We start from the raw sequence: 26,329 nt of genomic DNA, 5'->3' as shown, positions 1-26,329 counted from the left end.
ATAGTTTACTGTTTTATTTGTCCAAAGCAGTTAAATCTGAACCATGGCATTCCTCTTATGATTATGGTAATGCCTCTGTAATTATCATTCTATTAATGCTTCAGTCATACTTTTTCTTTAATTCAGGGGGCTAACATATTTGTATGTCAGAATTTCCACAGAAATTGATGTCAGTCACATTTTATTTTTAAATGGTCAAAGTGATTATAAGTTATTCCTAAACCCAGCAAAATGCCCATTTTAATAAGTCTACTTTGTTTTTAAAATAGAATATATTCAATATAAAATGTATATAAAATAGGACTACTGAACAAAAGTGACTTATAAAGAGTGACTAATTTTAAATGGGTTTTTAATGTCATTTATTAATACATAATTCTTTTTTATCCTATCTTCTTTAGTAAATTGTCCACTCTAATGCACTCACATAATTTTTTCCTTTTCTTGCAGAAACCCTGTTCCAGTTCCCTCACAACTCATGGATTCACCTCTAAACTGGATGTGATTCTTAAGTTGGTGACCTCTTAACCTCCCCAGGACACAAGAGTTTTGCTGTCTTTCAAAACCAGCTTTCCTGAAATCAGAAGAGAAATAGAACTAGGCCAGGCGCGGTGGCATCAAGCCTGTAATACCGCAGCACTGTGGGAGGCGCCCGACGGCGGGCGGCACAAGGTCAGGAGACGAGACCATCCTGGGCAAACACGGTGAACCCCGTCCTAGCTAAAAAATGACAAAAACTAGCCGGCGAAGCGGCGGCGCCTGTAAGGCCCTAGCACTCGGAGGCTGAGGCAGGAGAATGGCGTGAACCCGGAGGCGGAGCTGCAGTGAGGCTGAGATCGGGCCAGTGCACCCAGCCTGGGCGACAGAGCGAGAGCTCCGTCCAAAAAAAAAAAAAAAAAAAAAAGAGAAATAGAACTAAAAATTCATTAGTTATTGCATTCTATGAAAAAGATATCCCAAACTCTTTCTCTGTTAGATGATCCTGAAACATATTCTCCTTTTTTGTGCTGACCAACAGGGTCAATAGATATTACAATGCTGTCACTGTGTGTCAAGGTGACAATGTTAGGACTGTACAATGAGCCAATGAATCTTTTATAAGTATGATTTTCATTCTCAAGAGTCATCCATGCAAAATGTCAAAGTAGGCCATCCATCATCGGTGAGGATAAATGCACATCTGCAACCCAGAGGAAATGGGGTATAATATAACTTCATTACCCAGGGCTCAAGAAGCCAATCTTAGAAAACTAAGCTTGCCCTTCCCCTTTTGTAATTCCCAGTTTTAATTTTCATGGGAATCTCTACCAATAGAGAACTCTAGGAATACAGTAATGATAAATTTAAGCTGCTGAGGTCTTTAAAGAGGAAGGAAACAATTAAGACAGATAAGTGCACATTAATGGCAGTACAATAGGATATGAATTATATAGCAGAATAAATATAAACTCAGTCCATCAATATAGGAAAGTGGAAATAGTTAGTAGAAGAAAACAAAATATTAGTAGTTAAGTTTGGCAGAGCCAATATGTTGTTGTGAGACTAATATAAAAAAATTAAAAATAAAACAAAACTTCCTTCTTTTTTATAAGAGATGGGGTCTTGCTATGTTGTCCAGGGTGGTCTCAAACTCCTGGCATCAAGCAATCTTTTCACTTTGGCCTCTCAAAGCACTGGAATTACAGTCACTGCACCTGGCCCCCAGCTACTTTCAAAGTCATACTATTCACTGTAGCTACCATTCCTGAGCCTCATGGTAATTTAGTTTAGTTTCTATGTATTTAGCTTAATTTAGTTTAATATGTACTTGCTTTTTATACACATTAAAGCAATTTAGTTTAATATGTACTTGCTTTTAGTTTAATATGTACTTGCTTTTATACACATTAATAAAATTGAAAACAACTTGCAAATGTGGATAGTATTTGTATGTTTTATGGATGGGGACTGAGACTCTGAGATGTTTAAGTTATGTGATTTTTCTAAAGTCTATCAAGTAAGCAAATGGAGGAGCTGGGATTTGAACCCAGGTCTGTCAGCCTTAAAGCCACTCTCTGTTGCCTCTCTATGTAAACCAGAGTTCATTAACAAACCACACTTGATTTTTTCTGATTTTAGTTTGTATCAAAAACTTACCTGTGGTGTGTAATTTCCTCTGGCATCTCATTTTGATAGTAAAATAATATTGGAATCTTTATATATGTTTTTGTTAGTAGAAAATCTGATAGAATAATCAATATCAAGGAAAGGAGCAAATAATCAAATTGCAAAGAAGCCTCTTGGTTTAAACTCATCAGTGCTAAACAAATACAAAATGTGTAACCCTGAGAGGCATTCTTTTGCTTCTGCAGGGCTCTTGCTTTCCATAAATAACATTCATATTTAATGAAAACAGGATTAACTTTGTATTGAAAATTGAGTCTTTCATTCAGTCTCATTAAACAACATGTGGTCTTGCAAGTCCACATTTTACTCACTATTTCTGTGTGTCTGAAACCACCTCCATTGTGAATCAGTTTTTTGGATATGCCTATCTTAGGGAAAGGAGAAATAAAATATGTCTTTCTAAGTATATATACAGATCTGGTACTAAAATAAGGCAAAGGATAATTTCAACCATTAGATAATCAACCGTTTAAAATGATTAATAATGAGAATTTCATTTAGCTTAATATAATATATGGAGATAATTGTTTAGAAATAACCTTGATGAAATTGAGACTATCAGAATGTCCTCCAGAAAGCGTCTGTCCTCCCAGAGGTCTGGGCTGCTGCTTTTCCTCCTCCCTGCTGTTGCCACAGTAACTTATGCACATCCTTATCACTGCACAAACCATGGTGCTTTATAATTTTTCTCTTGAAGTATCTGTCAGCTCATCCAGATGGTAGCAACTTGAGGACAGGGACTCTGGCTTTTCATCTTTGTATCTCTAGCAACTGGAACGCTGCCAGGAACTATTATGCTAAGCACAAAACACTTAAGAGTTTACATTTATTTGTATTATATTTTACATTCTTGAAAGAGAAGTAGGTAGATATTATTTTCCATGTTACAGTTCTGGGATAAGAATTCACGTGATCTGATTCCCAGCTAAATAATGTTTTACCCCTTTATATTCCTACCAATTGTCATGTTCTCACAAAGCTAACAAAGTCATTTCTAGTTTACTAAACATAACTGCTTATTCTTTTCTTTCTTAGTCCACAAACATAAATTATTACTAAAATAGCAAAATGTCTGCATGGCATTAACAGATTTAATTAAATGGTTACAGCTATTTGCCAAATGAAACCCTTTCCTTTTTAAATTATAGTATATTTCTCACTTTCTCTAGAATATTTTTCATAAAAGTATATGTTATACATTATAGGATTCTTATATTTTAAATCCTATTTAGTGCAGGGGTTAAGAATGTAGTTGCTAGGGTCTCCTTTGATATTAGCACTATACACTTTGGTTGCCAGGGTCTCCTTTGATATTAACACTATATACTTTCCAGCATGCTTCATCACTTCCTTTAAATGGGTCACCCTGGAACACAGAAGAAGCCCCGTCTGATAGATTGTAACCTGCTAATTTCCCAAATTAACAATGGCTTGAGAAGTGGAAAGATCTGAGAACCAAAGAGAATTTGAGAGCCCCTAGTGGAGCTGGAGGTCTAGCTTTGAACCAGGAAGGGTTATCTGCTGCATCCTTGTATTCCTCCATCCATGGTCAGCAAGGTGAGCAATAATAATGGTCCTAAAGTGAATGTGGATGGGATTCTCAACTGACTTGCTCTTCCTGGGAGTGTAGAATACTGTACCATGCTGTTAAAGAGCTCTATTGCACCTTTAAAATTTCCCACAAAAATGCCACTTCCTTTTTTCTTTCATTTTTTTAAAACACTTTTCCAAAGAAAACAATATATTTTGTAATATACTTTCCATCCAAAATCCTATTTCCTTTTTTTTTTAAGTTTCTTACTTTATTTTCTCTTTGTGTTTTATTATTATTATTTTTTTAAAGTTTTGACCAAGGCTGCTGCCTCTAAGTACAGAATCCTATTCTTTGTGGTTATACTATTGGTGAGTTTTCCAGCTGATTATAATACCAGTTATCAATGGCTGAAAGCATTCAGGATTAGATGCTGTATGAGAATACTTTCTAGGTATTCTGGGGTCCTTCAGAAATATTGGAGCTGCAATTGGTAAAGATAATAATTGTTGACATTTGTTTATTTCTAAAGAAATATTTGTACTTGGATGGAAATTTTAAGATGTAAAATAGCAGTTTTGTGTAGTTGAACATCATCTATAGGCCAATTTACTCATACATTCACTAACAAATACTTATCACTGAATCTCCTCTCTACATTTTTTTTTAAGTTAAAATATGAGCTCAATGTAGGCTCAAATAGATAACCTTCTGAATTCCAAAAATAATATTAATGATACCACCACCTGTCTGGTTCCTGAGTATGAAAAATTTGATCAAACTTTATAGATACATATATCTCCCTCTTCTATCCTTCACTACTTTTGAACTTGGGCCTCTTCAAGGGGAGCCATTGCTCTGCACCCTGACTTTAGAGAGTCCCATACGTCAAAAACAGGAAAACACAATTTTTTTCTTTCTGTTATTAAATTTTTTTTTTTGAAATTTTGGTAACACAGTTAGCAGATACAAGTTATGGGAACGGGACTTGAACACGAAACTCAACCTCTCTCCTTCAACCTCTGGACTTCTCCAATCTCTGCTGGAAGATGCAGGGTCCAGCAAGCTCCAGTGATTGGCAGTAGGAGAATGGGGGTGAGAAGAAAACTTAAGCTTGCGCTTGTTTCTTGTCGTTGTTGTTTTGGCTTTTTGCTTTTCAAAAACATTAGAAACCCCAAATCATCAAAAGTAGATGTCTAGGCAGATTACTTACGTAGTGGTGCGTCTTCCCTCCCCTGAACTTGGGTGGTATAGTTTTGGCTTGATTGTGTAGGACTTTTGAGACATTCCTCATTGAATTGTTATTTTTTGTGATTTCTCTAGAGATTATGATGTATATCCTTAATTTTCCATCATTTATTTATAGTCAATATTCTACTATTTCATGTTAAATGCAAGAACATAAACCACAGAGGTCCATGGACTCCCTCTTCCTATGTTTTATGCTGTGGCTGTCCTATATATTACACCTATATACATTATAAACCTCACAATTAAGTGTCATAATTCTTGCCTTCAATAGTAACATGTATTTTAAAGAACGAATGAGGAAGATAGTCTTTTAGATTTACCCTTATGTGTTCAATTTCCAATATTGTTCATTGCTCCCTGAAATTCTAAGTTTTCACTTGATATCACTCTTTTTGGCCTGATAGGCTGATAATGAATTCTCTTGTTTGCTTTTATCTGAAAATATATTTAATAAGCTTTCATTTGTAAAAGATAATTGCACTAGATATATAATCCTAGGTTGACAGTTTTGTTTTGTTTTTCTCTCTCAGCACTCTAAAGATATTGTTCCATTGTTTTCTGATCATGATTGTTTCTGATGATAATTTTATGGGTTTTTTTTTTTTTGCATATATATAATGTGTCTTTATTCTCTTGCTGCTTTTAAGATTTTCTCTTATCATTGGATTTCAGTGGTTTGCATATTATATGCCTGGGGTCTGCTTGATATTCATGTTGCTTAGAGTCTGCTGTATTGTGTGTCTTGGAAAAATTTTAATATTGCTTCCCCAATTATTTTTGCTGCTCCATTCCCTCTTTTCTCTCTTTTGGAACACTTATTACACATATATTGGGCTTTCTGATATTGGTCCCATGGTCTCTGAGGCTTGGTTCATTTTTTCTACCTTTTTTCTTGCTATTCATCATGTTGGCTACTTTCTACAGATCTTCAAGTTCACCGACTCTTCTGTCAGTTCCTATCTACTGTTAAATACATCTAGTGAAATTTGTTTTGAAAATTAAGATTTTTTTTTAGTACTAAGATTTCCATATGGTTACTTTTTAAAATAATTTCTATTTCCCTACAGATATTTTATATCTTCATGTTTTAAAAGCATATCTTCTTATATCTATGAGCATAGTAGCTGCTTTAAAATCTTTGTGTGCTAATTCCAGCATCTGGACCATGTTGAGTTTAATCTTATTATCTTTTTTTCTAGAATGTGGGCCATCTTTTTATGTTTTCTTTATTTCTTGAGTAATTTTGGATTATATCTGGACATCATGAATGATACTTTTGAGAGACTCTGGATTCTGTTGTGTTCTCCTGAAGAATATTGACTTTGTTTCATTTAGTAGGCAAGGAATGTAACTAAATCCAAACTGAGCACTCTGTCTCTTCTGCAATAGCAGCTGAAATTTCAGTTCAGTTATTTCAGCTTTAGCTAGGCTGTTGGGAGACTGGCTCATACATTGACATCTGAGGGATTAGCCAGAAATTTAGGCAGAGTTTATACACAGTATTTGGAGTTCCTCACTTCTGGCTCTTTCTTTTTCATATTTCTTGCTTCATATTTTGGTTGCCCCAGCTCTGTTGTCTGGTTTTCAAAGCAGTATGAAATAGGATTTTCCATCTGGGCTTTAATTGCACTTCCCTTTCCCCATTATACATGGCACAGACTTAGGCCTGAAGGTCCTTAGAGAAAAGCAGAAAAAAGGAAACTCACTCAATACCTTTCCTTTCTTTAAAGTATCATCTCCCCTTTGGTATCTGCCTGTGTCTGGTCATTCTCCAGGGTCTTCAAGTAATTGTTTTGATATTTAGTTCAGAGCTTGTAGTTGATGGGCACAGGAGAGTCAGCATGATAGGACATGCTTGGTTACTGCCAGAAGAAGAACTCTTGGTGTAATTTTGGGAGGTGCTTACAACTACCTGGAAATCCTGAAAGGAAGAAGTGAATCACGGAAGAGGATAAATTTCCTGGCTTGGCCTCCTAGCTGCTTGCCTGGATAAGTTTCCATCCCAAGTTCATGTAGATCCAGTTACTACTTACGAGTCTTGGGTCAAGGACATAGTTTCTACCTTCTTCTAGCTCAGGCTTGCAGCAGCAGACCTAGCTCGGGAGAGGTGATGGCCCCTTTTGTCATACAGTAGGGAGTGAGCTACGGGACTCAGGATGGAAACATGAGTCAAACAGTGGTGTAGTTTAGCTTATATTTTATACATATTTAGGCATATGGTATGTGGGCCTGTATTTTTATTTTTTTTCCCCAACCTTGCAAATGTTAGGGGCAAACCTACTTTCTGTATTATTAAAACCTACTTTTCACATTTACTTCTTCCTTTCTCTATCCACAACCCTCATGTTTCATGAAAGTTATTTCAACAGTCAATTACGTCCCTCTTCCAAACCATTTTATGCACAGAGAGTAACACAATCTTTTAAGTCTTTTTCTAACATTGGCATTATCTCCAACATAGACCACTTTACAAGGGCCTATAGTGGTTCCAATTGCTTACCTATAGTATGAAATCAAAACTCAGTCTGATATTAAATATCCTCCACTACTATTACGATATCTGCCCCTTAAGCTCCCTTCCTCTCTGTGCTTCATCATTCTTATACACAGGAAATGTTCTTTGATTAGTTACATTCTGGCCAAATTCTTCCTCTAAAACTTATTTTCTGTTGCTTCAAGGAGCTTCACATCCTATTTCCTCCAACTAGAGCCCTCATCATGAAAACCCATACAAACTTGGAAACCTATTGAACATCTTCCTCCATCTCAAAACCAAGAATAACATTAAAAGTGGGAAAATACTAGAATATTTCATAAAGACAGAGAAGAAAGACACATAGATATATGTCAGAATTTCTGTGTTTTACTTTGCTGAGTCAAGGAGTATTGTTTGTGCAGTTACTGATTTTTTATTTTGTTAAAGTACACATAACACATAATTTACTATTTTAATCACTAATAGACAGTTTTGTGGCATTAAATACTTATACATTGTTGTGTAACCATCATCATCATTCATCTCCAGAACCTTTTTATATTCCCCAACTGAAACTTTGTGCTCATTACAAATGAACTCTTCTTTTTCATCTGCCCCCAGCCCCTGGCAGAAACATTATACTTTATCTCTATGAATTTGGTTACTCTAGGACACTCATTTAAGTTGCATATCATGCAATATTTGTTATTTTGTGACTGGCTTATTTCACTTAGCATGATGTCTTTAAGTTTCATCCATGTTGTAGTATGCATCAAAATTTATTTCCTTTTTTTGGCTGAATAAAATTACACTGTATGTATATACCACATTTTGGCTTTCCACTGATCCATCGATAGATACTTGGGTGGCTCCCACCTTTGGCTATTGCAAACCATGCTTCTATGAACAGAGATGTACAAATATCTGTTCAAGCTTCCACTTTAACTTCTTTTGGATATATACCCAGAATGGAATTGCAGGATCATATGGCAATTTTATGTTTAGTTTTTGAGTAATTGCCACACTGTTTTCCACAGTGTCTGTACCATTTCACCAGTATAGCACAAACATTCCAATTTTTTCATGTCCTTTCCAAACATATTATTTTATTTTTTTGAATAATAATCATTCTGACAGGTATGAAGTGGTATTTCACTGTGGTTTTGACTTGCATGTCCCTAATGACTAATGATCTTGAGCATCTTTTCCTGTGTTTATCGAGCATTTTTATATCTTCTTTGGAGAAATGTTTATTTAAGTCCTTTGCTCATTTTAAATTAGGTTTTGTTGTTGTTGAATTGTAGGAGTAATTTATACATTCTGGACAAAATCTCCTATCAAATATATGATTTACAAATATTTTCACCCATTCTGTGGGTTGCTTTTTCGCTTTGTTGATAGTATCTTTTGATGCACTAAAGTTGCTAATTTTGATGTTCAACTTACCCATTTCTGATTTTGTTGACCGTACTTTTGATGTTATATCCAAGAAATTATTGCCAGATTTAATGTCATGAAGTTTTCTCCCTTTGTTTTTTTCTAAATGTTTCATAGTTTTAGCTCTTGCATTTAGGTCTTTAACGCATTTTGAATTAATTTTTGTATATGATGTAAGGTAAGGGTCCACCTTCCTTTTTTGGTTTGTTTTTCTTGCATGTGACTATCCAGTTTTCCCAGAATCATTTGTTGAAAAGACTGTCTTTTCCTCACTCAATGGTCTTGGCAACGTTGTTGAAAATCATTTGACCATATATGTGAGGGTTTATTTTGGGACTGTCTATTCAATTTCTTTGGTTTGTATGTCTGTCTTTATGTCAGTACCACACAGTTTTGACTACTGTGACTTTGTAGTAAGTTTTGAAATAAAAAAAAAAAAGAAAGAACAACAACATAAACACCCCAGTAAGGCCACTAGCTTTATTCTTCTTTTTCAATGTTATTTTGGCTATTTCCAGGTTCCTTAAAATTCTATCTGAATTTTAGCATGGATTTTTCTATTTCTGAAAATATCATCATTGGTATTTTGATAGAGATTCTATTAAATCTGTAGATAGCTTTGGGTAGTATTAACATCTGAACAACATTGACTTCTGATCCATGAACATAGGATGTCTTCCCATTTATTTGTGTCTTCTTTAATTTCTTTCAGCACTATTTTGTAGTGTTCAGTGTACAAGACTTTTGGATTCTTGGTTAAGTTTATTCTTAACCATTTTATTATTTTTACACTATTATAAATGGAATTGTTTTCTTAATTTCCTATTGGACCATTCATTGTTAGCATATAGAAGCACAACTGATGTTTGTGTGTTGTGTGTAACTTTGCTGAATTTTAACTTAATTTTAAAACTATTTTTTTTCTGATGATACAATGAGTAAAAGAAAAAAATAGAAAATCACAACTAATTAGATAAAACTATCCACAATTCCACCAGTATTAGCTAGCTATATTTGTGTTGTCTCATTCTCTCTTTTTTCCTCCTTCTCATAATTAGCCTCATACTACTAATATTTTTAATCCTATTTTGCCGCTTAAGAGTATATAATGAACTTCAATTATTTTTATAAAGACATATGTTCATAAAAGTTTCAGCAGATACATGTATATAGTTGAGTTTGGTCACTGCCTGTTTCCATGTCTCCTCAGCTCAAATTCTTTGAAACCCCAGTTTTGAACCTATCAATATGTAAAGGCATCATTTACAAGTTGTAAGGTTTTTAAGTAGCATTTCAAAACTCCTTGGTTGCTAAACTCAAGAAGCAAACATCATTTGAAGACAACCTTGGGACGTGGACGTATAGTGATATTGCGATTATACTAAATATTGCTTGAGAATGCGAGAAGTTCATTCCTTTTCATGGACTTCTCGTCATCCAGGAAAGGGATTAAGGGTCACAATTTTTGATCTTAAAAGGACCAATCAAACATATAATAAAAGAAATTGTGTGTATTTGAGTGGGGTGGTATTCATTTAACCTGAGTACATATATTACTCTGTTATCTGAAGTAGACTTATTTTATTCTTTAAGTTTGGACTATTGGTTAAAGCCTGAAGCTTTGCAATCTGGTTTATTGGATGAAGTGACATAACCAAAAACAATGGGCTAAGCTCCAATTCCCTTGCAGTCTTGTGTGGGGAATATTTAGAGGTGGCCATAGCATACCTAATGGGAAAACCGTCTTCAGAATGGTCCTCTACATGATGCTCAGAAGGATATTCTGCAATCATTCTCTCATTCCATCAATAAATATTTATTGAACTCTTAATATGTACCAGGCCCAGTTGTAGGCATGGGACGCAGATCAGTGAGTAAAAGTTCCATCTGGGTCTAAATTCTAGTTATGCAACAGTGTCATCCTTGACTAATTCATTTAACCATTCTGTTTCACATTTGAAAAAGGAGGAGTTAGATTAAATTATTTTATTTTATTTTATTTTCAGTTCTAAAAGAAACGATTTTGCAATGCTATGACTCTATGTGGCATACACCCTGTCTATACAAATCCATTATAGGAGTTCATGATGCCATCTCCTTCCAACCTGCTAAATGTCTGACCTCTTAGACTTTCCCCACCCATCATCTCTTGGCCCACCCTCCCCCCATCTGTTCCCTGTTTCCAGCAGCACTGGAGTATCTATAATTACACATGGATATCACCAATATGTTATAACAGCTTTGCTTCCCTGATATTCTGGTGGCACCAAATGAGTAAAAGCAGCCAGGACAAAAATACAATTCCTGGTCAAGGTGATATCCCTTAGCTGTATACAATGTTTAGTTTTACCAGGCTCTGATTGTTATTCATTAACAGTCCTAATCAGCAAAAGAAAGGCAAGACTCATTTAACTAAAATTAGCTTGTGGTTTCAAGAATATCCTCCAAAGCAAATGAAAAAAAGAAAAAAAAAGAATATATTAAATACTGGTTAATCTTATTTTCTTTAAATGCATGATTTTAGCTCATTGCTGTAATTAGAATTTGAGGCGCTTACATACGGGAGGAATAAAAATCCTTTAGCATCTCCATTTATCTACAAAATACACCAGATTGTACCACTTGGCATTTCATTTTCACATCTTTGCTGACTCTTCCATCACAATTCCACTAGCTTAAAAACAAAACAAAACAAAAATTCCTATTTATTCCAATACAGCACTTAATTTCCTATAATTCTTAAAGATGCATAGTACTCCAAGGTTCAAAACATTAGAGTGACAGTTAAAAAAAAAGAGAGATACTCTCCACTGAGGTTAGTCTTTCTCTAAGATAGTCTCACTTTTTCACCCAAAGTAGCAGTAATATAGGGAGAATGGTAACTAAAGTTGGAACTTGCTTGAAAAATCAATCTGTTCTTAGCACTGCAAATAGTTTAAACACACACACACAAACACACACATGCACACACACACACACGATGGTTTCATGTATTTCCTTCAATTTTACAAAGAGTCCAACAATGTTGGAGCTTGAAGACACCTTATTACCCTTACATGAGTTCTGTGAATACTAGTTGTTTAGGGGTACTAATATGTTTTTTGACTAAGTAAGTTCTAGAGGCTCTGTCTTCAATAAAATAGAAATGTTTCTTTACTGTAGGACACCTCAGGGTCTTTAATATATGCATATACATTGTGATTCTCATAGAAGGAAGTATTGGGATCGAAAACATCCCAAATGTTTTTGACCATCTTGGACTTTATTTGAAGAGTACATTCTGAGAAATAGTAAGCTAGTATAAAAATCTCATTTTGTATATGAGAAGACTCTGATTAGGGTAACTATGACCTGTTCTGAGCTCACAAAGAATTATTAGCACAACTAGAGTGAGAATCTATTTCTCTTGTCTCTTAGCCAATGTTTCCTTCTAAAATAAGACAGACAATGATTTTAAAATCCTAATGACTTGTCCTCTATCCTCTAAATATAGTTATAGCACAATATCAGTTGTCTTAGGTACCAGTCACAATGCAAGAAAGAGCCAATGTAGTAACTACCCTACTTTTATAATATTCTGGACCAGTAGGGTTTGTGAGGCTCCTGTTTCACATATTTAAAGCCTTTCCATCCATTTTTTTTTCAATGTTTTTTAAGGGGAGTTCAGATATAAATTTATATGCCAACATAAGTAATTTTTAAATTTTCCTTTCCCCTTTGCTATTTGTTAACCTTGTTTAAATGTAGTTTTCCTACCTATAAAAGGGAGGTAGAAATAGTAACCATGAGGTTTTATGAAGTGCAGTCATTTCTGGTTAAACTAATATATTTAGTTCTAAAAGTGGCTTATTGAATTGAAAATATAGACCCATATTTCAACAGAATCAATATATCAATCCAAACAATCAAATTACTGTGATAAAATTCATGACATTAACACATTTGTTCTTGTATTTATTTGGAGAATGAATGGAAATAGTCTCTTTACTGAACCATTGATCACATAGGTCCCAAAACACTCTTATACTAAGTATCACACAATGGCCAACATCTCCTAACATGTTATGAAAAAACTCTGATCCTAGGGACAGAAAGACAGCAAGACATTCTGAAGATGCATACCACAGATTTAGGATAAAAAACAGGACTGCAGAAGTTGGTGTATTCCTGCCTTCCATTGTTTAGGCATGCAGATGTAGCTGGAATGTAGCTTCCCTTACAAATGCTAAGTTAAATGAGAGAAGAAATTATTTTGTTTATCCATTTTGTGGTATTTTGCTTAAATATCTTATGTTTCTTAAAAAAGAGACATCTTTCCTGTAATGACCCACTAGCTTAAAAAAATCGATGGCACTAGGGAATTAAGGATAAAGAGACAAGCTCCTAAACCAGATTGTTTTTCTGCATGCTAATGAATTTCATAATTTAAATGGAGGAATTATTAGATACATTCTCTCCTTGTAATAGTACAAACCTCAGAGGAAAATGAGCTGCTTATGCATATATTCTCTTTATAATTCAAGATCTTCTAATGGATTTTAAAAATATACCCCAAATCAGAATGGCCCTCAGTTGTCCACTTACTATGGGTGCATACCATAAAGTCTTTATTCTAAGTGTTTCCACTGGAGTTAAGTAGCAATGTTTTATGTTGCTTTTTAATTTTTAATTATGATTATTATGCTTTTCATTTGAATACTCTTATTTACTGGACTTCATTCTGCCTTTTAAAAGGAGAGTAAATTAAATTTTAGTGGAATGGTTTAATATCCATTTAGCTTGAAAAAAAAGACCTGGTGGACAGAATCATTGATTACATATTTATGAAATGTTTTTATATGAAAGAGGCAGCACACTTATTCACAACAGTTTCAGAACAGAGAATGTGGACTTACATGTGGAAGTTAAAAGGAAAAACATATTGCCCTCACTTCAAGTATGAACTTGCTTAAAATAAGCGAAAGTAGTTGGCCATTTCCAAGTTCATCCATTAAGATATATTACTTGTTTTAGTGTTTGATGATGCCCATTAGTTGAAAGCAGGTGTACATACTAAAAGTTTATGAAGAAATATGGGAGAAAAATTAACATTGAGAAAATTCAGCTTATTTTGTCTCCCCACGGAAAATAAGAAGTTATCACCACAATTTGATTCTAGTAGTAAAACACGTAGACTAACACAATGTGACAAATGAGCCCAATCACACATTTGAAAGTTGATAAAAATGAAGTAAGAAGTTAGAGTTCAGATAAACACAGAGCAGCCTGGTGTAATAAAACACTGAGCCAAAAGCCAGGGAGTGTAACTCCCAGAACATTCTAAGACGGGCAGAGTCATAAGATGTATTGATTCACTGTTGCTATTTAAAGATGGCTTCTTTGGGAATTTTGGGGGTCTTCTACATATACTGAGCTGACCTCAGGCTGGTGTGACTGTAAGAGCATAATGTTTGGAAAAGCCTAAGGTTTGTAGTGAAAAACCTGATTTTACCACTTTATTATGTGTGATGTTAAAGAAAAAGTCATGGCACTTCTCTGGTCCTGAGTTTTCGCCTATATAAAGTGGGGTTAACCAACACCTGCCTCACAAGTGTCCTGTAAGCACTAAAGGAAATAAGGTACCTGACAAGAATTTTGTAAATTGAATGCTATACAAATTTAAAGGATTATTACTTAAATATGAGTGGGGACTATTAGAATGACATTAACTCAATTCCTTCTCTTTGAATTTTCTCAGATTATTTCTCGATTTCCTTCAGAAATTACCTTTTACATAGTAATATTCCACAGGATTCTGTAAATGTTCTATAATGGTCATTTATACCCATGAACAAAAAAAATCCTCATTATCATCGATTCTCAAAACGTCCAACATCATACATAAGGTAATAATTCTCAAACCTATATTTGAGCTCAAATCTCTCTCTACAACATTGGACAAGTATTTTCAAATCCCTAACTAGAATTTCTACTACTTGAAATGGCACAATAAATTAACTAACTAAATCATGAATTAACTAAAAGCCTATTTCAGTATTTATTCCCTATTTTAGTTTTGACCCCACCATCCAATTCACTAAGAAGTCTTCCCCAAAATATGACTGGTCAACAAGTTCTACTGACTTTGTAAGCAAATCTGAGACCACTGCCATATGATGGCTCCTGTGGAATGTATAAAGCTTTTCTGGATTCTCCACTTGAGCAATAGGGCTTGGAGCTATAGTTGCTCCACAATCAAGCAATGTTATAGCTCTCCAGTCTGCACCATTATACCAGAATAGCCTTTACTACAATTGCCTTAAAAATATTCCTCACCTGCAGTCAATTAATATGGAGACGCCATATGATTTTGGGTTTCTTATGACATAGGAGACCCAGAGAGAAAGACGTAGGAATCCTTCAGCTTCCTGGACATGCTGAAGATCCATAAAGAGAAGATGGTAGGGCATCTTTAGGATTCTTAACTCCATCATTTCCTTACTGCTTGGAGTTCCTTAACATGCTGTGCTGTTTTCAGGTATAATTTGTCTGCCTAGGATACCCATTCTCTCCTGGCTGCTTGGCACAATAAAACCCATATTTCAAGACGTCATACATGTCACATCTTTATTAAAGGTTTTACTAGTCTTTCCAGATTACATTAGTAGCTTCTTCTCTGTTACCACAGCACTTTGAATATTCACACAGTAAAAGCACTTAACCCACATTATCATCATTTTTTTGTTGTGGTTGTTTATAAAGTCTGTGTCCCTTCTGGATATCAGCTCCTTAAGAGCAGAGACTATGCTTGGTGCATCTTCATCTGTCTACCATCAAAGCCAGCATCTGTTCCAGAGTGGAGGATAAGTATTTATTGATGACAGAAAGCAAGAACGTGTTATAAAAAGCAGAATCTGTTAAGTGACAGTAAAGCCCAAACTCAATAATTGAGACTAATTGGAAAAGAATAAAGGCCAGGCTCAATGCTTAAAAGTGTTTTGTGGAATGCCTCTTACATAAGAGGTAAAAAGTAAACATTTCAGATTTACTTCAGTTGTGGTTAGGAAAAAGATTTAGGGAACCTCCAAATTACTGATAAGCCTTCTCTAATTAGCAAGTCACTTCTGTGGTTACAGTTTTTTCCAGAAATTTAAAAAGTGCTCTACTGCTTTTATACTTTTGAATTTCCCCAAGTGTTCTTGCTTACCTGACATCACATCTTTTTGCACTAACCACGTGGAAGCTGTGCTTCAAGAACATGATGTCAGCTTCACCTTGTTCTAATTACAGCAAATACAAAGGTAGTGACATTCAAAGAATAAGGGTTTACACGTAGAAGCTGGACTCCTGAGAGCGACGTTGGGGGCCTGCCTCACTCCTGGCACCTAGTCATAGTTGCTCTGGCCCTGGCCCTTTGCAGGTCCTGAGATTAGGCAGGGAGAGTGTGATTCTGAGCAGGTGCAGCCATGAAGTGAAGATCGCACCAAAAAGTTTGTCGAAGTGAAACTTCTGTGCTAATATTCCAAGACTTCTTTCTTGGAGGTAAACAATGGAAGTAGAAAAAGGAAAAAATACTGTTCACTATTATGACAGTCAACTGCCTATAATGGAGCCTGAGTAGGCACTGCAAGGGGTAAGAAATGTGTAACGACCATTGAGAAAAAATGACCGATAATTACCTTTAGGAATATTTTGTTAAAGGGTAAATACTGAAGATGTTGATGGGAGTTTTCCAGGCCACTTTCTTCAAGTTCTTACTGTTAAAATAGAATTTCCACTGTCTTATGGCTAAAATCAGTAACTTGATATGTGGCTGATAGCATATCTTAAAAATAAATGAGTAGATTACTAAAGATTCATTTGTCTTTCAGATTTATAAATTATTACATTAAATCACATTATTTCCTTGAAACTGTTTACCTCAAAAAAACAATAAATAATGTTGAGTTTATATTCCATAAAATCTATGCAGCTGACAAATACATTGTTCATTTTTTCAATTATTTTAATTATGGAAGAAAGCTTAGAAGGAAACAAAATACTTAAAAATCAAAGCTTCCAATGGTGTAACTAAGAAAATATTTTGGACATTATCTATATTTAACAGCTTTTGAGTTTAACCCCGTCTGTATAAAAAGATGTTCAGAACAAACATCTACTTCTAATTTCTCCTCTCACCCCTCATCTGAGTAGATTTTATTTATGCATTAGATGACCTTTTTGGCCATTAGAATCATCTTGCTTCAGCAGTTAATTAACATAAGTACCATAATTTAATACAGTTAATGCTACTTGATGCCCTTTAATGTACCTTCCATTAGTGATATTATTGTAGTATTACCCTGTAAATTAAAATGAGATCAAGACTAAGAGAGCCGCTCTTTAATTAAGGTACTGGCACACTGTACCCGTCTATTATTCACTGGAGAAAATCACCCTGATTTACTGAAGCGGGACATCCATAAGTCAGAATTAGTCCATGTAGATTATTAGGTTTATTGAACAGTGTAAGTACTACGGAGCTGCTGAAATTGCCAACAGCCATGTTTCCTCTTTTTCCTTCATTATCTTAATAAATACACAATGAGGGGAGTGAATGGAAGCAAAATAAGTATGTGGCAAAAGATAAATAAATTTTTTGTGATGAGATTATACTTTTTTCTTACTAGTAAAATAGGTATCAGATGTGTCACATTCCGAAAAGAACATAAATGCCACATTAGTCTAATGTGAATGAAAACACTTTTTTTCCATCAAACAACACTAGCCAGTATAAAACAAACACATGGGCACAGAAATGGAGAATTGAATCTCACAAGTTCAGTCATCTCAAGCAAAGATCAACTATTTTTGTCTCACAGTTCAAGATTTCAAGGTAAAAAAATTCTGAATTCTGTCCCCTATACTATGGATGTTTACATCTGGTTTCCATTCTACTTTCCCAAAATAACTTATGTCAATTTCCACATTGTGGTGGGGGTGGGGATAGAAGTAACAAGTGGAAAAATATCATTATCAAGATCAGATATAGACCTGTAAAGTCATGTTAAATGTTGCAATCATTTCATGGGATGGTGGGGGCTGGGGCAAGGAATAAGAACTTCAGTTGTATTTTGAAAAGTGTACATTTATGAGAGCCTTGAAAGGGAAACTTTAGAACTTTCTTTTAGAGATCATCAATTAATATTTAATCCTTCTATAGATGATTTGTTATATAAGAGAAAGACAATCTAGATCATTAATCTTACTGAAACTTTCAAGGGTAAAATAATTAGATCAGTTTCTGTGCTGAAAGTCCCCTGAACCAGACTATAGCTCAACATTTCCCTTCACTGGCTCCATCATCAGCAGATCTTCTTTACATAACTTAAAAGCTGGAGATACGCCCGAGCCATCAGACCTTGCTTCTTTAGTCCCTCCCCTAAGACAAAAATACTCCAGCCATCTGGTGCCTAGTGCAGTACATGCCAGCATCAGTTCTGCCCTGAGGATTTGGACAAAGTCTGGAGGTGACAGAAGAAGACCTTATGGAAGGGGCTCACCTCTACTGGACCTTTCTCGTTTGCCCAGCTGCTTCTCTTCAGCTTACAGGTGACTGGTGAACAAGAAAAGACAGAGGAGCTGAGTCCAGGGAAGGAGGGAGGAGTCCTCCAAACTCCTCAGAACCACTGAAATACAGTTGGAGGACATGACTAGTCTGGGAGATGGAAGAAATGTGATAGATCTGAAGGGATCTACATTTTCAACATACCACCTTTGGAAGATGGCATGCTTGACAGCAGTGGAGAATGCATAAAAATGCCTTTAGCTTTCAAGTTTATTTTACACTTTCTTTTAAATTATTCGCGGAAACAAAATGAATACTAATAACAAAAATAAGCATCAGCAATAGGTTTTTCCCAACCAAAATACTTCAGAAGATTGCCTTTTTTACAAGTGGCAAATAAAGGTATTTGGAGAAGTGGAGGAATAAGAATTTGGGCTCAGATGAAGTATTTCTTAAACTGCAAGGAAACTGACCTAGATGAATCCACCGAGCAATGTAGATTACATTAGGATTAAAATCCAAATCTTAGTTTGTTAATTTTTTACCATTATTCATGTAGATGAATTGAATATTTGTTACTTCATTGTGGCAAGCTATAGTTAATAATATCAATATCAACTATTTTCATATATCATACGTCCCCAAGAATAAGATCCTGGAAACTAATAGTCTTTTGCTAAAATGTTCATAAGTATAATTGCTGTGTATTATTATAAATAGCAAACTCATGTTTAAGACAACAGCTCCATATTGCCCTGTCATGTACCCTGCTAGTAATACATGAACTATCCTCTACAGCTTAGAACTCACAAGTTCAATATTGTTCTGCTTTAAAGACATATTCGTTATACACCACGAAGACCTTGGTCAAAAGTTTTAGGAAAAGCTTCGCAGATAAAGGCTTTTGATTCTTCCATGAGGAACATGAAGCTAGAAAAAGCTGAGAGTAGATGGCCACCAGTTTCTGCTACTTTTCCACAGCTAAGACTCTGAAACTTTTGACCCCACACTACGGTCAAGCCCACCACTCCATTCTGTGTTCCCACTATGGTCTTTACCTTAACAGCAGTGACCTTTCTTCCAGCACACATAGGTAAAGCAAATCTCTGACAGACCAGAAAGTCTCAACACTTCTCCAGTTTCTGAGAACTGGGCTGCCTAAAGGATGCTGGCAGTCAATAAAGTGAATCAATCCTGCCTTATCTGTTTGAATTTTATCATTAAATATTTAAACCTACATGATATATACTACTTATATTCTTATCCTCATATATTTCCATTTAAAGATATCTTGGCCTTTTTACTGGGGTGTTATTTCTTTGCTTGCCTTTCCCTTTGCTTCCATTTGCTAGATACTCTGCGTTTACCTTTAGTTTTCCCACTCATTATCTCATGCCTCCACTCCCATCAGGTGGTCGTTTTGATAACATACCACCCTTAAAAAGCTGGTTGAAAATCTCTATGTGGTGGTTCTGGTTCTCATTATGGAAGTTTTTCATTTAAACATCTTCAAAATTCTCAGAAATTTGCTCAATTCTGTCTGTGGTATATTATCAGAACCAAAGCTATCCCTGGCTGTGTTTAATTAATGTGTTTAAACTCTGTCCATTTGTTATTGATCTACAAGATGAAGGGAGCCCAACTCAGGTCTATATTTTAAATGCTAGTATATCTTTTTGACAAAATAATATCCAGAAACATGAAAAGTAGAGCTTGTCCCAATTTAACAAATATTTCCTATATGCTATTGATTCTGATTTAATAAATTTAAAGAAATATAACTCGAATTTCCAGATTTTTTGTGCAATATTACACAAAACATAAATCGACTGTTGTACCATGTTGAATCCCCGCTTTGCGTCTATAAACAATGGTATGTTGTGTTTCTAGTTTTTTAGTTCCTTATAGGGCAAATGGTTTTGCTTCCCCTGGCTTCATTGCCTTAAAGACTTAAAGGACCTCCCGACCCAGGGAGTTACTTTTTAAAATTCACTTTTATTTAAAGTCTGAAGAATCATGCCAGGTTCAGTAACAGCAAGTTTGGGATTACGAATTACTGCTGAGGATGAGGGGTCTTAGAATACCTTCGGAACCTACTTCTACACTAGAGTTCCCGAAGAAAATGTTGCAGTAGAAATCGACAAATGTGACTTTACAGCTATGAGACACTCTGGCATTTTCTTTGGACACACCCGTTCCCATTGAAGGCAGACAGATTTTCTCTTACCTTCCTCGCACCTTTATGTCTGAGATCGCGTAAAAGTAGCGTGCCAAGTGTAGCTCATCTACAAATATTTCCCCAACGGCTGGTCTTAACAGCCTTATCCTCAGGTCTGTGACTGTAAAGAAATCTCTGAGTTTCTTGGTTGTATCCAGCTGTCCGTAGAGGGAAGCCATATTGCGTAGGCGAGGTCCAGCAAAAAACGCGAACCTGTCTTTGATTTCAAAGTGGATTATTTTGCTATTTGTTGTATACCCTGTTGAGTACTCTTCTGTGCAAATGATTTCTAAGACCGTATGCTGTGATAAATCCTTCACGGATTTAGGATCCATGTGAAAAGCATCTAAGCAGTCTGTGGCATAATACTGATAGGGCTGCCATGTTCGTCCATAATCGAGAGACTTCTCCAGGATCATTTGGTCTGGACGCCCCGATTCAAAGGTAATAACTATGTTGTCTGTTAGCTCAATGGTTTTGCTCCAAGACAGAGTGATGTTAACCTGGAGAGGCTTGGGATACTCCTTCCAAGTGGCAGACTGCCAAAATGTGGAGGGATGTCTTCCTTCAAAATCAAACATCAGCTCAGGGGGGTGTGCCAGCTCAGGGGTACTCGCATCACACTCATTATTGCACATGTAGGGATTACCCTATGGAAGAAGAACAAAAGAGGGTGCATCAAAACACTGGTTTGCCACAAGTCTTGCCATATTGCTGCTGCTCAGTAAGAGGCTAGAAAAGGGAAAAAAAAATCTGTTTTCAGTCATCATTTTTATTTGCCCTAACTGGATTCTCCTCTTTAATAGCTTAAAAAAAAAAAAAAAAAAGCAATATGGTAATTTTCTTGTCTTGTTTCCTTCCATGTGCTTTAAGAAATGAAAACAGTTTATTTATCCCATATGTGTTAGATCCATAATGTGGTCACAGAAGCACAAAGACACTGAGCAACTGTCTAACAGCTCAATACCTCTGCTTCCTCTTAGAAAGATGCTATAGAAAAGCAAGGGAAATTTCTCCTTGCCTGAAGGACATTCCTTAAGAGTATGCTTCTTTAAAAGTCATTTTCAAGCAAAGCTTTAGAATGGGCCATGAACCATAGATACCTGTGTTCTGTGGCGGAGGCAGTACCCCCATACAACATTCAGCCTTTTTTTTTCTTTGGCTTTCCCTGAAATCCATCATACTCAACTAGGTCCTTGCTTCATAATGTCTGGTTTTACAACATTTACTTTGTTCACCACAAATTATTAAAATGTGGTACCCTAAAGGCTCTGGGGCTTGGTCCAAATATCTGCCAGTCTATTAGGTAAAGATAAAAGGATTGTTCAGGAAAGTCTTGGGACTGGGAGTGTGCTCCAAGTTATCAGGACAAAAAACCCTAGTACTCAATTAGGAGGCTGTTGCAAATCAAACCACAGCCATTTGATGTGTTTGTTACTCAGTGCCAGCCCATAGGCAGTTCTTCATGGATGTTAATTATTATTATTCTACCTTTAACAAATGCTACTTCCTTCACAGCCATTCAAACAAGAAGCTAGAAATAAATCTCCTAGTTATATTACAAGTTACAACACTGCTTATGCTACACTAAATGGCTACTCTCAGCTTTCATCAGTAGATTCCATGGCAAATGACAAGTTACCAGGTTTTTGTTGATTTTGTTTTTAAGAAAACAAGTAATAGCATTAGGACTCGACTATTCAGGTGTTTCTTATTCTGTACTCAGTTATTATGAGCATGGCTGGGTGACATGAATTGATCCTCTGACATTGTCCTTGGGCTTCCTTTTGTAATTACAATTAGGTTTCCTCCTTCCTTCCTTCCTTCCTTTCTTCCTTCTTTCCTTCCTTCCTTCCTTCCTTCCTTCCTTCCTTCCCTCTTTCTTTCTTTCTTTCTTTTCATGAACTGTGAGCTTTTCATCATACCTGTAGGATATAGGACCGAGGTCTCAGATAATGAATTTACACTTTAGATACTGACACTCAGTTACTGGCTGACTCTTATGAAATATAAGATGAACATGAGAGAATTGCTTTGGTCTCCCTAGAGGCAACTTTCTCCTACCTAGTCAGCTAATACTCTCACTCTCTCTTTCCCATTAATGTAACTGAATCCTAAAGTTGGCAACAGGTTTTGGAGATTCAAGCATAATTGTGATAGGGCAGGAGAAAGGAGAGAAGGTACATTATTTGAGGAACAGAACTGTTTTAAAAATACACTCAAGGAATCAGTGATAATGAAAATGTTTCTGTACTTCTCTCTCGAATTTCAATTCCCTAGTCCTGATCCCAGTGTCTGTGGCACTATTTATAGTATCCCCTTCAAAATGAGCCAAGGGGAGGGGGGAAATAAGTTTCTGTTCCAGGTGGAATAAATCACCAAATTTATTATTATTTAAATTCTCTTAAGCATGCCAGAGAGCCAAATGCAAAGCTCTACAAACTGGCAAAGGCTTTTTATGGAGGGCTATAAATATTGTGGAATCTGTCAGGATTTATAAATTCTAAATATATGTAAATGCACATTTTACAGGAAGAGGTCAGATTTACACAAATCACACCTTCATTCGAAATTTACTGAAAAAATGTGGTCACTTCAAAATCTGTCAGCATGCAGCCATCTGCACTATCATTAACTTGGATGCTACCATCTTCCTCCTGACAAAAGCGTCTTCATCTGAGGTCAGGGGTATGGAAACAAGGAGAAGGGCACTGTGGGATCCCCCAAAGTGAGTTATCAGATGTTTCTAGTAAGTTGTGTTGAAAGATAACATTTGTTTACCTTCAGCATTGGTGTGCAGAGCTTCTTAGATAGGGATAGGGCACAGGGACCACAGGAGATGACACATTAGGCTGCTTCTGGAAATTGGTCAATACTAACAAACCTATTTTATAAAATATGATTGAAGAAATCTATGTAAAAGGCTCTCATGCCTATACTCAATAAAAAGTATTTGTAATAACCACCATTTAGTTAGCACTTGTGTGCTGGACACTACGTACATTTTCCTGGGTAATCCTTTTCATTCCTACCTTATAGAAGAGGAAATTGAGGCATAGAGGTGTTAAGTAATTTGTCCAAGGTCACATAATAAAGTCAGTAAGAGGCAGAGACGAGACTGGTGCCTCTTACCCCCTCCCTGGCTTGCTGAATTCCCAAGTCACTGGAGTTCCCTCTGTTGTAGCCCTGTTGTAGAAACAGGATTGGCTGGTAGAAAGGAAATGTCTAAGACCAAGTGATTCAGGAAACACAGCCTAATCTTCTTGTCTTGGAGAGTCCTAATGAATGTTATCATAATCTGAGATATCTTGAAATTAAGAACCTTGTTTAACTTCACATGACACCTAGTTTCCTAGATTTATATGACCACGGAGTCTCTTTCTAGTTTAGTAACTCCTGTTCATATTCTACAGAAGTCGTATCCTGGAGGGCCTCCTTAGAGATTCTCTGCTTTGTATCACTCGATATTGTAAATATGTGGAGGCCAAACAGCACTACACAACCCAGTTTTCGTCCTTTAATAAAGGCATAGCTACAGAAAACACCAGGTCTGTTCTCAGTGGGCAATCCTTCCATTGAGGCTAAGTGGATCAGCCAGCTCAGGGCAAATGCCTACATTCGTGTCAAGTTCCTCATTGCTTTGCACAGATCTGGTGCCTTAGGCACCTAAAAAGATGAGAGTAAAGATTCATACATGCAACAGTTTGTTATTGATTTCCATATTTAAGGCCCTCAGCTTGGCTCTCAAGATACAGCAGTAAACAAATCCAAGTCCTTGCTTCCTGTGGCAATTCCATCCAAGTTGGGGGAGATGCACTAAACAAACAAACATAATGTGTTATAATGTTACACAGTGATAAGTTATATGGAGAAAATAAAGCCAATTAAAGGAAGCAATGGTGATTGTAATTTTATTTTGGGAAGTCAGAGAAGGTCTCCCTGATAACATGAAATTTGAGTTGATTGAGAACAATTCCCAATTTACACTGGAGATGATCAGAGGGGGTGAACCAGAATGACAGTTTGGTCCTTCATTTGACTCTACTCTTAGTGATATTTTTAGCAGCATAACAATTTATTGAAATCGATGGGTAAACAAATCATTTCAAATGAGAATCTACACCAAATGACTGTAGATACCAAAGGGGGGAAAAATCAATTGGATTGTTCTCCCTATTTCATAGCACTCATGCTCTTTTAGGAGATTAGTGATTTGATGGCTGCTAACATAACTTACTGAGATATGATGACACTGAGAGAAAATTAAAAGAGGAAGCAGGAGAAAGAAAAAACGATTTCAATTTGATCCCCTGCACTTCAGGTGAGAGAAAGGAAAAAAAAAAAGAAAGGTGAAGAAGCTGTAAATCTTATCTTTCCCCAAAGAAAAAGCTGGAGGAGAGATTACAGGCTACAATATTTAGTGTAAATATTTCACAGCGCATGATCTGTAATACTGTTGTTACAGAGAATTATCAATATGAAAATAATTCCTGTTAAAGGGATTACATTAATTAAATTTTCAACTACTTCAACCCCACCCTAATCCTCTTTAATAACATCAACAATGAAATTTATATAAGGAAATGCAACTTTTCCTGACTTACAAAAACAAAGTACACTTCTTGCTGCTAATCTAACAGATTCAGGCATCAGGAAGTGTAAGTAATTATTTTGTGGCCAGCAGGCAGCCTTAAATAGATCTTAATTGAAGTCCGACAAGCAACATATCCTTAGCTGATTGTCTGTGGACAAAGCAGAAAATACTTATGACTGTGCTGATAATATTTACACCACTAACAAATGCTTAAATAATTAAACAGCTATTGCTGCTAAATATTTTTGTAACAATTAGAAGAAGATTGTGATGTTTAATTTCATTTTTAAAATGTTAATATTTTACCTCTGGGAGAATTGTAGTTATTAATTAGCAATTTGTAGTCAAAGTGGAATATTGTTATTCTTCCTTAATACGCTTTCAGAATTTAGAGAGATAAATACAATTGGAGGCATGCTTTTACTGTTTCTATTGATGGAACGTGTCTTCCTTCCTTCTGGCAAAGTGACACTTTGAAGAGAATATCCTTTCACCTAAGATCTGCTAAGCCCTTCAGAGTTTTATATCTATATCTATATCTATATCTATATCTATATCTATATCTATATTTTTTAAATCTCATGTAAGCAGTATTAAGGTAACACTTGTGGTTGCTATCATTTTATTTTGACTCTACCTTTTCAAGCTTTACCTATGGGCAAACTATTGGGAACAACAATTGAAAATGAAGAGAATTCTTCCGGGAGATTTGCTAGTGAACTGTAAGCTACGTGCCAAGCAGACATGTACACTTAAAATGAATCAGGAAAAAAGAATGACATAGAGATGTCCTGCACCCATTTCCATCTGGCTTATCCTCGCTTGTTTTATTGGTGACAGTCAAAAAAGACACAAAGGTTGGCCGGGCGCGGTGGCTCAAGTCTGTAATCCCAGCACTTTGGGAGGCCGAGACGGGCGGATCACGAGGTCAGGAGATCGAGACCATCCTGGCTAACACGGTGAAACCCCGTCTCTACTAAAAAAAATACAAAAACTAGCCGGACGAGGTGGCGGGCGCCTGTAGTCCCAGCTCCTCGGGAGGCTGAGGCAGGAGAATGGCGTAAACCCGGGAGGCAGAGCCTGCAGTGAGCTGAGATCCGGCCACTGCACTCCAGTCTGGGTGACAGAGC

General features: G+C 36.0%; 1 protein-coding gene across 7 annotated transcripts in view; it reads right to left on the bottom strand.

The window, feature by feature from the left end:
- The window catches only part of NTNG1 (netrin G1), a 369,148-nt gene that overhangs the window by 154,502 nt on the left and 188,317 nt on the right, over positions 1-26,329 (bottom strand). For all 7 annotated transcript variants that reach the window (XM_017893973.1, XM_017893978.1, XM_017893976.1 and 4 more), the window contains exon 3: positions 20,615-21,255. In XM_017893973.1, the coding sequence (XP_017749462.1) occupies positions 20,615-21,255 (641 nt within the window). The remainder of the gene's footprint in view (positions 1-20,614; positions 21,256-26,329) is intronic.

This window comes from Rhinopithecus bieti, unplaced genomic scaffold (assembly GCF_001698545.2).
Source record: "Rhinopithecus bieti isolate Rb0 unplaced genomic scaffold, ASM169854v2 scaffold_22040, whole genome shotgun sequence".
Lineage (NCBI taxonomy): Eukaryota > Metazoa > Chordata > Mammalia > Primates > Cercopithecidae > Rhinopithecus > Rhinopithecus bieti.
Note: the sequence above shows the minus strand (reverse complement) of the source record. Positions and strands in the feature narration are given on the sequence as shown.